Here is a 12972-nt window from a genome sequence, read left to right as displayed (position 1 = left end):
TAACCTCACATAATTACCATTTTTTGTGTGAGTGGTGAGGACACTTAAGATCTACTCTCTTAGCAAATCTCAAGTATGCAATACAGTATTATTAACTATAATCACCATGCTGTACATTAGATTTCCAGAACTTATTCACCTTATAAATGAAAGTCTGTATCCTTTATTGCTTCCGTGTCACCTCTTCCAGGAAACCTGCCCATTCTTTTCTTTTGTGCATCCGATACATACCTTTATTGTAGCCTTTATTGTGCTTTGTATAAATTATTTACATATATATCTCCCTGAGGAGGCTGTAAGCTCTGAGGGCAAGGATTATGTCTTCCTTACCTTTGTATCCTCAGTATGTCACATAATATCAGGCATATAACAGGATTACAGTAAGTGTTTGATTAAGAATGAATGAATGAGACATATTGAGAAAATAAAATGTTAAAGATATTGAAAGATATCTTAGGTTTTTATAATAAACCAGATACCAGTGGAGCAAAAATGAGGCGGTATATTTATATTAGTGTTTGAATAAACTTCGCAAGAACTGGAAATAGGCATTAAAGCAGGTGTTCTTTAGCTTAATTTTGAAATTATTTGCATAGTTTTGTAAGCGTGAGCCTTTGTGCTTGTTTCTGGGAAGAGGATCCATAACTTTTACCAAATAATCAAAGATATATAGACTTAAAAAAATTCAGAACTACTGATTTGGAGAGTTTGCATAAAAAACCAAGGGAGTCAGTACTAGGAACAAAGCAACCCATTAATCTGAAAGGAAAGCAGCCAGTAATCTGAGAAGTGATTATAATTCATCATAAAACTTTTAAATCTCAGCCCTAGAGAGAATCAAGCCAGTGGGCAATCCTGAAACATAGGAAGAAGGGTGAGGTAACTATTTACTTGAATAAGACTTAAATGACTTATTCATTTAAGCTATGAAAAATATCCTTATAAAGATGGAGATAATTATATTCAATGTGTCTAAAATAAATTAAATTTACACAACTAGGAAAAAGCAAATGAATAGAGTAAGAGAAGTAAATTCTAAAAAGAAAGAAAATGTTTGCTTTTGTATCCCTGATATGATAGCTAATATAACTAAAGGCAATAAAATTTTCCTTTTGTAAGAAATGAGAAAAACACCAGTGAATAATAGCAAAGTGATTATTTTTCCTGTTTTTCAAAATATTTAAAGTAAAAGTCCAGTTTTGAACAATAAAAGCATCATTCCATAAGTAGGTCATGATGCTCTAGGGAACTGTCCTTATCACTTATACTCCAAGTCGCTTATACTCCAAGAATTTAAAAATTATTATAACTATTTTATATTTCATGCTTTACCCTGTTTTAGCGAATCACCTCAAAAACATTTGGGACCTGTATGGCAACTACAGTGGATAGAACAAGATCGAGGGACAGCAGGTGATGACAAAAGAGAAATACTAGTTTCTATATCAGCAGATGGAAGGATCTCCAAATGGGTTATACGGAAAGGACTGGACTGTCATGGTAAAAATAAATAAATACACACACAGACACCAAATTATCTTTCTCTTGTTATGTGCTGAATTAAAAATTCGTAGTGAACTATGTATAAGAGGTGGCAAATTTAGGTTTGGCTAAATAAGAAAAAAAACTGGGCTTGGTCATTGTTTTTCTAAGCATCTAGCTCTGGTATTTGCTAATTTTAACCTAAAGACTTGCAAAGGATGGCAGAAATCATATTATTTGCAGAAGGGACATATTATATCTACATTACTATTTCCTGTGGTAAATAATATATGTATTTTTTCTTTAAATAAAGATTTGATGCGTTTGAGGAGAACTACTGCTAGCAGCAGCAAAAAAGGAGGGGAAAAAGAAAAGAAAGGTGAAGCTTTGATATCTCGACAGGCTCCTGGAATGTGTTTCGCTTTTCACCCCAAGGTAAATTATTTCAATCTGTTATTTACTATTGCATGTAACAACTTCTGATAATTGAAGTGTATTAAGATATAAATCAAGACAAAATGTCAGCATGTTAATAAATATTGCACCCTGTAAATAAAAAAATAACACACATAGGTATCATAGGTGTCAACCTAAGGTAGAATGGCACATTCCAGTTGGCTGTCCTTTTTCTGCTTTCTGGAGGAAAGGTCTGTATTTCTGAGCAACTATGGAACTATCTTCACAGCTCCGTGTTTAACTTGAATGCCCCTCCTTGCCCCTCTTTGGTGCTCTGCTTCTCTATCATACTTATAGAAACCAAATCCACTATATAGTCCTCCATATCTCAATGTGAGTGGTGACTCATGATTCTGGGGATCAGGAAGACCACTTAAGATCATGCTTATCAAGACCAAAGTCAAATCAGAGCACTCTTAGTAAAGTTCTACTTTCCTAATTCTTTTTATCCAGAGGTTCTTTGGAATCAGAAATTCAGCCACTATGACAGACTTGCAAAAAAAGTATCCTATATATTTTCCGTGATATGTAATATGATTATCTCTTTAGTGAACCATCATCCACCTACTTATGCAAGCCAAAACTTGAGCTCTGACTCTATTCTACCCTATTCCCCAAATGATATTTAAGTAAGATTGTCTCACTTCTTCTAGTCCAAGCCTACTACTGCTAATGTGGTTCAGGCCTTTATTACATTTCACTTTTACTACTGCAGTCATATTCTAACTGCCTTCATTCTCAAACTCCTGTAATCTACTTTTCACCTTGACTCTAGAGCAGTGGTTCTCAATGTGGGCAGGGAAGGGCGTGCTCCCTGTCCCATCAGGGACATTTCACAATGTCTTGAGATATTTTTGGTTGCTGCAGCTGTGGGAGGTGGGATGTGGGGAGGAGTGCTATTGGCATCTAGTAGGCAGAGGCCAGGGATGCCACTAAATACACTACAAGGCACAAGACAACCACTGTCCTCCCCTGACCCGAACAAAGAACTAGCTGGCCCAAAACATCAATAGTGCTCCTTTGATTTCTTATTTGATTGATGGGTTATTTAGAAGCATGTTATTTAGTTTCCAAATATTTGGGGCTTTTCCAAGGATCTTGCTGTTGATTTCTAATTCAATCCTATCATGATCAAGGAACAAACTTTTTATAAACTGAATCTTTTTGAATTTATTGAAATTTGTTTTAAAGCCCAGAATGTGATTTTTACTTGTAAATGTTCCCTATGCACTTGAGAAAAGTGTATATTCTGCTACTGTTGGGTGGAATGTTCTGTGAATGTCAATTTAAGTGGGTTGATGGTGTTGTTCAAGTTTGCTATATCCTTGCTGATTTTCTGCCGATTTCTTCCATCAGTCATTGAGAGAAAGAGATTGAAGTTTCTGACAATAACTGTGAATTTTTCTTTTTTTTTTTTTTTTTTTAAATTTTATTTATTTATTTTTGGCTGTGTTGGGTCTTCGTTTCTGTGCGAGGGCTTTCTCTAGTTGCGGCGAGCGGGGGCCATTCTTCATCACGGTGCGCGGGCCTCTCACTAACGCGGCCTCTTTTGTTGAGGAGCACAAGCTCCAGACGCGCAGGCTCAGTAGTTGTGGCTCAAGGGCCCAGTTGCTCCGTGGCATGTGGGATCTTCCCAGACTAGGGCTCGAACCCGTGTCCCCTGCATTGGCAGGCAGATTCTCAACCACTGCACCACCAGGGAAGCCCCTGAATTCTTCTTTTTTTCCTTGAAATTCTATCAGTTTTTGCTTTATGTATCTTGAAGCTTTGTTTTAAGTGCATAAGTGTTTAGGATTGTCATGTTCTCTCGATTAAGCAACTCCCTTATCATTATAAAATGGTCTTATTTATAACTGGTAACATTCTTTATTCTGAAATCTATTTAGTTTGATATTAATGTAGCTATTCCAGCTTTCTTTTAACTAGTATTAGCATGGTTTACCATTTCCCATCCTTTTACATTTAACCTATTTGTGTCTTTATATTTGGTATGTTTCTTTTAGGCAGCATATAGTTGTCTTGCTTTTTTATCCAATCTTACAATCTCAGCCTTTTAATTGTGATGTTTACACCATTTTTATTTATTTATTTATTAAAAAATTTTTTTTAACGTCTTTATTGGAGTATAATTGCTTTACAATGGTGTGTTACTTTCTGCTTTATAACAAAGTGAATCAGTTATACATATACAGATATCCCCATATCTCTTCCCGCTTTCATCTCCCTCCCTCCCACCCTCCCTATCCCACCCCTCTAGGTGGTCACAAAGCATGGAGCTGATCTCCTTGTGCTATGCGGCTGCTTCCCACTAGCTAGCTATTTTACATTTGGTAGTGTATATATGTCCATGCCACTCTCTCACTTTGTCCCAGCTTACCCTTCCCCCTCCCCATATCCTCAAGTCCGTTCTCTAGTAGGTCTGCGTCTTTATTCCCGTCTTGCCCCTAGGTTCTTCATGACCTTTTTTTTTTTTTTTTTTAGATTCCATATATATGTGTTAGCATACGGTATTTGTTTTTCTCTTTCTGACTTACTTCACTCTATAAGACAGACTCTAAGTCCATCCACTTCACTACAAATAACTCAATTTCGTTTCTTTTTATGGCTGAGTAATATTCCATTGTATATATGTGCCACATCTTCTTTATCCATTCATCTGTTGATGGACACTTAGGTTGCTTCCATATCCTGGCTATTGTAAATAGAGCTGCAATGAACATTTTGGTACATGACTCTTTTTGAATTATGGTTTTCTCAGGGTATATGCCCAGTAGTGGGATTGCTGGGTCGTATGGTAGTTCTATTTTTAGTTTTTTAAGGAACCTCCATACTGTTCTCCATAGTGGCTGTACCAATTTACATTCCCACCAACAGTGCAAGAGGGTTCCCTTTTCTCCACACCCTCTCCAGCATTTATTGTTTGTAGATTTTTTGATGATGGCCATTCTGACCGGTGTGAGATGATATCTCATTGTAGTTTTGATTTGCATTTCTCTAATGATTAATGATGTTGAGCATTCTTTCATGTGTTTGTTGGCAATCTGTATATCTTCTTTGGAGAAATGTCGATTTAGATCTTCTGCCCATTTTTGGATTGGGTTATTTGTTTTTTTGATACTGAGCTGCATGAGCTGCTTGTAAATTTGGAGGTTAATCCTTTGTCAGTTGCTTCATTTGCAAATATTTTCTCCCAATCTGAGGGTTGTCTTTTGGTCTTGTTTATGGTTTCCTTTGCTGTGCAAAAGCTTTTAAGTTTCATTAGGTCCCATTTGTTTATTTTTGTTTTTATTTCCATTTCTCTAGGAGGTGGGTCAAAAAGGATCTTGCTGTGATTTATGTCATAGAGTGTTCTGCCTATGTTTTCCTGATAGTGTCTGGCCTTACATTTAGGTCTTTAATCCATTTTGAGTTTATTTTTGTGTATGGTGTTAGGGAGTGTTCTAATTTCATTCTTTTACATGTAGCTCTCCAGTTTTCCCAGCACCACTTATTGAAGAGGCTGTCTTTTCTCCACTGTATATTCTTGCCTCCTTTATCAAAAATAAGGTGAACATATGTGCGTGGGTTTATCTCTGGGGTTTCTATCCTGTTCCATTGATCTATATTTCTGTTTTTGTGCCAGTACCATACTGTCTTGATTACTGTAGCTTTGTAGTATAGTCTGAAGTCAGGGCGCCTGATTCCTCCAGCTCCGCTTTTCTTTCTCAATATTGCTTTGGCTATTCGGGGTCTTTTGTGTTTCCATACAAATTGTGAAATTTTTTGTTCTAGTTCTGTGAAAAATGCCATTGGTAGTTTGAAAGGGATTGCATTGAACCTGTAGATTGCTTTGGGTAGTAGAGTCATTTTCACAATGTTGATTCTTCCAATCCAAGAACATTGTATATCTCTCCATCTATTTGTATCATCTTTAATTTCTTTCATCAGTGTGTTATAATTTTCTGCATACAGGTCTTTTGTCTCCTTAGGTAGGTTTATTCCTAGATATTTTATTCTTTGTGTTGCAATGGTAAATGGAAGTGTTTTCTTCATTTCACTTTCAGATTTTTCATCATTAGTGTATAGGAATGCAAGAGATTTCTGTGCATTAATTTTGTATCCTCCTACTTTACCAAATTCATTGATTAGCTCTAGTAGTTTTCTGGTAGCATCTTTAGGATTCTCTATGTATAGCATCATGTCATATGCAAACAGTGACCGCTTTACTTCTTCTTTTCCAATTTGGATTCCTTTTATTTCTTTTCCTTCTCTGACTGCTGTGGCTAAAACTTCCAAAACTATGTTGAATAATAGTGGTGAGAGTGGGCAACCTTGTCTTGTTCCTGATCCTAGTGGAAATGGTTTCAGTTTTTCACCATTGAGGACGATGTTGGCTGTGGGTTTGTCATATATGGCCTTTATTATTTTGAGGTAGGTTCCCTCTATGCCTACTTTCTGGAGGGTTTTTATCATAAATGGCTGTTGAATTTTGTTGAAAGCTTTCTCTGCATCTATTGAGATGATCATATGGTTTTTCTCCTTCAGTTTGTTAATATGGTGTATCACGTTGATTGATTTGCGTATATTGAAGAATCCTTGCATTCCTGGGATAAACCCCACTTGATCATGGTGTATGATCCTTTTAATGTGCTGTTGGATTCCGTTTGCTAGTATTTTATTGAGGATTTTTGCATCAGTGATATTGGCCTGTAGTTTTCTTTCTTTGTGACATCTTTGTCTAGTTTGGTATCAGGGTGATGGTGGCCTCGTACAATGAGTTTGGGTGTGTTCCTCCCTCTGCTATATTTTGGAAGAGTTTGAGAAGGATAGGTGTTAGCTTTTCTCTAAATGTTTGATAGAATTCGCCTGTGAAGCCATCTGGTCCTGGGCTTTTGTTTGTTGGAAGGTTTTTAACCAAAGTCTCAATTTCAGTGCTTGTGTTTGATCTGTTTATATTTTCTATTTCTTCCTGGTTCAGTCACAGAAGCTTGTGCTTTTCTAAGGATTTGTCCATTTCTTCCAGGTTGTCCATTTTATTGGCATATAGTTGCTTGTAGCAATCTCTCATGATCCTTTGTATTTCTACAGTGTCAGTTGTTACTTCTCCTTTTTAATTTCTAATTCTATTTATTTGGGTCTTCTCCCTTTTTTTCTTGATGAGTATGGCTAATGGTTTATCAATCTTGTTTATCTTCTCAAAGAACCAGCTTTTAGTTTTATTGATCTGTGCTGTTGTTTCCTTCATTTCTTTTTCATTTATTTCTGATCTGATCTTTATGATTTCTTTTCTTCTGCTAACTTTGCGGTTTTTTGTTCTTCTTTCTCTAATTGCTTTAGGTGTAAGTTTAGGTTGTTTATTTGAGGTGTTTCTTGTCTCTTGAGATAAGATTGTACTGCTATAAACTTCCCTCGTAGAACTGCTTTTGCTGCATCCCATAGGTTTTGGGTCATCATGTTTCCATTGTCACTTGTTTCTAGGTATTTTTTGATTTCCTCTTTAATTTTTTCAGTGATCTCTTGGTTATTTAGTAGTGGATTGTTTAGCCTCCATATTTTTGTATTTTTTTTCATATTTTTGTATTTTTTACAGATTTTTTCCTGTAATTGATATCTAGTCTCATAGCGCTGCGGTTGGAAAAGATGCTTGATACGATTTCAGTTTTCTTAAATTTACCAAGGCTTGATTTGTGTCCCAATATATGATCTATACTGGAGAACGAGCACTTGAGAAGAAAGTGTATTCTGTTTTCTTTGGATAGAATGTCCTATAAATATCAATTAAGTCCATCTTGTTTAACATATCATTTAAGGCTTGTGTTTCCTTATTTATTTTCATTTTGGATGATCTGTCCATTGGTGAAAGTGGGGTGTTAAAGTCCCCTACTATGATTGTGTCACTATTGATTTCCCCTTTTATGGCTGTTAGCATTTGCCTTATGTATTGAGGTGCTCCTGTGTTTGGTACATAAATATTTACAATTGTTTTATCTTCTTCTTGGAATGATCCCTTGATCATTATGTAGTGTCCTGCTTTGTCTCTTGTAATGGTCTTTATTTTGAAGTCTATTTTGTCTGATATGAGAATTGCTACTCCAGCTTTCTTTTGATTTCCATTTGCATGTAATATCTTTTTCCATCCCCTCACTTTCAGTCTGTATGTGTCCCTAGGTCTGAAGTGGGTCTCTTTTGGACAACATATATATGGGTCTTGTTTTTGTATCCATTCAGCCAGCCTATATTTTTTGTTTGGAGCCTTTAATCCGTTTACATTTAAGGTAGTTATCAATCTGTATGTTCCTATTACCATTTTCTTAATTGTTTTGGGTTTGTTATTGTAGGTCTTTTCCTTCTGTTGTGTTTCCTTCCTAGAGAAGTTCCTTTAGCATTTGTTGTGAAGGTTGTTTGGTGGTGCTGAATTCTCTTAGCTTTTGCTTGTCTGTAAAGGTTTTAATTTCTCCATCACATCTGAATGAGATCCTTGCTGGTTAGAGTAATGTTGGTTGTAGGTTTTTCCCCTTCATCACTTTAAATATGTCCTGCCACTCCCTTCTGGCTTGCAGAGTTTCTGCTGAAAGATCAGCTGTTAACCTTATGGGGATTCCCTTGTATGTTATTTGTTGTTTTTCCCTTGCTGCTTTTAATATTTTTTCTTTGTATTTAATTTTTGATAGTTTGATTAATATGTGTCTTGGCTTGTTTCTCCTTGGATTTATCCTGTATGGGACTCTCTGTGCTTCCTGGACTTGATTAACTATTTCCTTTCCCATACTAGGGAAGTTTTCAACTATAATCTCTTCAAATATTTTCTCAGTCCCTTTCTTTTTCTCTTCTTCTTCGGGGAGCCCTATAATTCGAATGTTGGTGCGTTTAATGTTGTCCCAGAGGTCTCTGAGACTGTTTCCATTTCATTTTATTGTTTTTTCTTTATTCTGCTCTGCAGTAGTTATTTCCACTATTTTATCTTCCAGGTCACTTATCCATTCTTCTGCCTCAGTTATTCTGCTATTGATCCCTTCTATAGAATATTTAATTTCATTTATTGTGTTGTTCATCATTGTTTGTTTGCTCTTTCGTTCTTCTAGGTCCTTGTTAAACGTTTCTTGTATTTTCTCCATTCTATTTCCCAGATTTTGGATCATCTTTACTATCATTATTCTGAATTCTTTTTCAGGTAGACTGACTATTTCCTCTTGATTTGTTAGGTCTGGTGGGTTTTTACCTTGCTCCTTCATCTGCTGTGTGTTTCTCTGTCTTCTCATCTTGCTTAACTTACTGTGTTTGGGGTCTCCTTTTCGCTGGCTGCAGGTTCATAGTTCCCGTTGTTTTTGGTGTCTGCCCCCAGTGACTAAGGTTGATTCAGTGGCTTGTGTAGGCTTCCTGGTGGAGGGGACTAGTGCCTGTGTTCTGGTGGATGAGGCTGAATCTTGTCTTTCTGGTGGGCAGGTCCATGTCTGGTGTTGTGTTTTGGGGTGTCTGTGTCCTTATTATGATTTTAGGCAGCCTCTCTGCTAATGGGTGGGTTTGTGTTCCTGTCTTGCTAGTTGTTTGGCATAGGGTGTCCAGCACTGTAGCTTGCTGGTTGTTGAGTGGAACTGGGTCTTGGTGTTGAGATGGAGATCTCTGGGAGATTTTTGCCGTTTGATATTACATGGAGCTGGGAGTCTTTTGTGGACCAATGTCCTGAACTTGGCTCTCCCACCTCAGAGGCACAGCCCTGACGCCTGGCTGGAGCACCAAGAGCCTGTCATCCACATGGCTCAGAATAAAAGGGAGAAAAAAAAAGAAAGAAAGAAAGAAGAAGATAAAATAAAATAAAATAAAATAATTAAAATAAAAAATAATAATTAATAAAATATTTTTAAAAAGTAATAAAAGAAATAAAAGGAAGAACGAAAGAAAGAAGAGAGTAACCAAACCAAAAAACAAATCCACCAATGATAACAAGCGCTAACAATTATACTAAAAAAAAAGAAAAAAAAAAAGGACAGACAGAACCCTAGGACAAATGGTAAAAGCAAAGCTATACAGACAAAATCACACACAGAAGCATACACATGCACACTCACAAAAACAGAAAAAGGGGAAAAAATATATATATCGTTGCTCCCAAAGTCCACCTCCTCAATTTGGGATGATTCATTGTCTATTCAGGTATTCCACAGATGCAGGGTACATCAAGCTGCTTGTGGAGATTTAATCCGCTGCTCCTGAGGCTGCTGGGAGAAATTTCCCTCTCTCTTCTTTGTTCGCACAGCTCCCAGGGTTCAGCTTTGGATTTGGACCCGCCTCTGCATGTAGGTCGACTGAGCGCGTCTGTTCTTCGCTCAGACAGGACGGGGTTAAAGGAGCAGCTGCTTCGGGGGCTCTGGCTCGCTCGGGTGGGGGGGAGGGTGGGGTACGGATGTGGGGCGAGCCTGCGGCGTCAGAGGCTGGCGTGACGTTGCAGCAGCCTGAGGCACGCCGTGCGTTCTCCTGGGGAAGTTGTCCGTGGATCACGAGACCCTGGCAGTGGCGGGCTGCACAGGCTCCCGGGAGGGGAGGTGTGGAGAGTGACCTGTGCTTGCACACAGGCTTCTTGGTGGCTGCAGCAGCAGCCTTAGCGTCTCATGCCCGTCTCTGGGGTCCGTGCTGATAGCCGCGGCTCGCGCCCGTCTCTGGAGCTCCTTTAAGCGGCGCTCTGAATCCCCTCTCCTCGCGCACCAGGAAACAAAGAGGCAAGAAAAAGTCTCTTGCCTCTTCGGCAGCTCCAGACTTTTTCCTGGACTCCCTCCCGGCTGGCTGTGGTGCGCTAATCCCTTCAGGCTGTGTTCACTCCGCCAACCCCAGTCCTCTCCCTGCGATCCGACCGAAGCCCGAGCCTCAGCTCCCAGCCCCCGCCCGCCCCGGCGGGGGAGCAGACAAGCCTCTCGGGCTGGTGAGTGCTGGTCAGCACCACTTCTCTGTGCGGGAATCTCTCCGCTTTGCCCTCCGCACCCCTGTGGCTGTGCTCTCCTCCGTGGCTCCGAAGATTCCCCCCTCCGCCACCCCCAGTCTCCGCCCGCAAAGGAGCTTCCTAGTGTGTGGAAACCTTTCCTCCTTCACAGCTCCCTCCCACCAGTGCAGGTCCCATCCCTATTCTTTTGTCTCTGTTTTTTCTTTTTTCTTTTTGCCCTACCCAGGTATGTGGGGAGTTTCTTGCCTTTTGGGAGGTCTGAGGTCTTCTGCCAGCGTTCAGTAGGTGTTCTGTAGGAGTTGTTCCACATGTAGATGTATTTCTGATGTATTTGTGGGGAGGATGGTGATCTCCAGGTCTTACTCTTCCGCCATCTTGAAGCTCCCCCCTACACCATTTTTATACTTAGTTTCATTATTGATGTAGTTTGGTTTGAGTCTATCCTCTTGCTTGACTAATTTATTGATGGGAAGTGGTGTGAAATACGTTTGGCCTCCTTGCCTGGAGGCAGGACTCTGAAGGGCTATCTCAGCTCCAAAGCTTCTTATAGGCTGGGCTGAGCCCTTTGTTGCAAGTACATCATAGTTCAAACTAAATCTCTACCCGTTCTTGTTTCCCTCAAAGGTTGTTCTTGAGAGAACTTCCCAGTAAACCTCTTGCATGGAGATCTCAGTGTCTCAGAGTTTATATACTGAGGAACCCAACTTTAGACAGTGACCTTGAAGATCTTTAGAGAAAGATGACCTACTTGTAAATAGTATTGGAATAATCATTACCCACATTAAAAAAAAAAAAGGAATTAGATTCCTATCACATCATACACAAAAACTTTTAGAAGAAAATGTGGGAGAATATCTCTATGACTTCCAAGTAGGAACAATTTCTTAAAGCACAAAAAATGCTAACTATATAAAAATTATAATACCAGCTACATTAAAATGAGAATTTCTGTTTACTAAAAGACACTGAAGAAAGTACATGAAAAGATAAGCCATATACTGGGAGAAGATATTTGCAACATATATAATAGACAAAGCCTATGTAATAGAATATATAAAGAACATATTCAAATGAATATGAAAAAGGAGTATTAGCATTATAAAATGGTCAAGAGATATGAACAGAAGAGGAGATACAAATGGCCAATAAACATAAAAATGTGCTCAACCTTGTCAATATCCATATAAATGGAACTTAAAACCATTAGGTATAATTTTACACCTAATAGAATGGCAAAATTTAAGATTTCTGACGTAACCAACTATTGAAGAGAATGTGTGTCAAAGGGAAATTTTATATAGTGCTGAATGTAAATCGGTAACACTACTTTGGGAAAAAAATTATACTTTATTGTGTAATTTAAACTACATATACCCCATAAACTAGTAATTGCATTCTTAAGTTCTGGTGCATGCTAAGCAGTGGGTCTCATATTTCAGTGTACTTACAGACTACTTGGGAATCTTGTCAAAATGCATATTCTGATTCAGTAGGTCTGAGACAGGGCCTGAAATTCTGCAACTGTACAATGCTCCCAAGTGAGGCTGACTCTACATAGTCAGGACTTAGAGCACTGACTTTCAGACTTTTTGATTATGACTTCATTGTAGAAAATACATTTTAAATCCCTATTTGGTACATAAATTTAGAGTTAAAAGATGTCTGAGACTCCATCTAGTTCAATCTCTCATTCCCAGCAAGAATAATTTTTTCAGCATTATGTACATGAATAGTTATTGTTAAGTCATTTGTCTTCTCTTTGACGAGTTCTAATGAAAGAACACTTACTATTTCCCTGGAATGTTAGTTCCATTGTCAGGTAGCTCTAAATGTTAGAAAGTTTCTTCCTCATTTTAAGCTAGTGTTTGTTCATGTAATTTCTAGACAGGATAAAAAGTTCTACCCTTTATTCCAGCAAAGAAAAACATCTGTATTTTCTTTGCACAGTAGTCCTTCAGGTAATTTAATTATTGTAAAATCATGATAGAAAGAAAAAGACAACAATCAACTGTCTTCTAGATAGTATTTCTAGTTTGGTTCTTGAATTGTCTCTAAGAGATCTTGAATCATCTAATCTTCTATTTAGCACATTTACTAATATATCACAAGCAAATGCATTTTGA

The 12972-nt window shown here is 38.1% G+C and overlaps 1 protein-coding gene across 1 annotated transcript in view; it reads left to right on the top strand.

The window, feature by feature from the left end:
* The window catches only part of DNAI4 (dynein axonemal intermediate chain 4), a 125554-nt gene that overhangs the window by 99634 nt on the left and 12948 nt on the right, over positions 1-12972 (top strand). The window contains 2 exon segments of the mRNA XM_036843370.1: positions 1343-1500; positions 1796-1917. Coding sequence (XP_036699265.1) covers positions 1343-1500; positions 1796-1917 — 280 coding nt within the window.

The sequence above is a fragment of the Balaenoptera musculus genome, chromosome 1 (genome assembly GCF_009873245.2).
Source record: "Balaenoptera musculus isolate JJ_BM4_2016_0621 chromosome 1, mBalMus1.pri.v3, whole genome shotgun sequence".
Lineage (NCBI taxonomy): Eukaryota > Metazoa > Chordata > Mammalia > Artiodactyla > Balaenopteridae > Balaenoptera > Balaenoptera musculus.
Note: the sequence above shows the minus strand (reverse complement) of the source record. Positions and strands in the feature narration are given on the sequence as shown.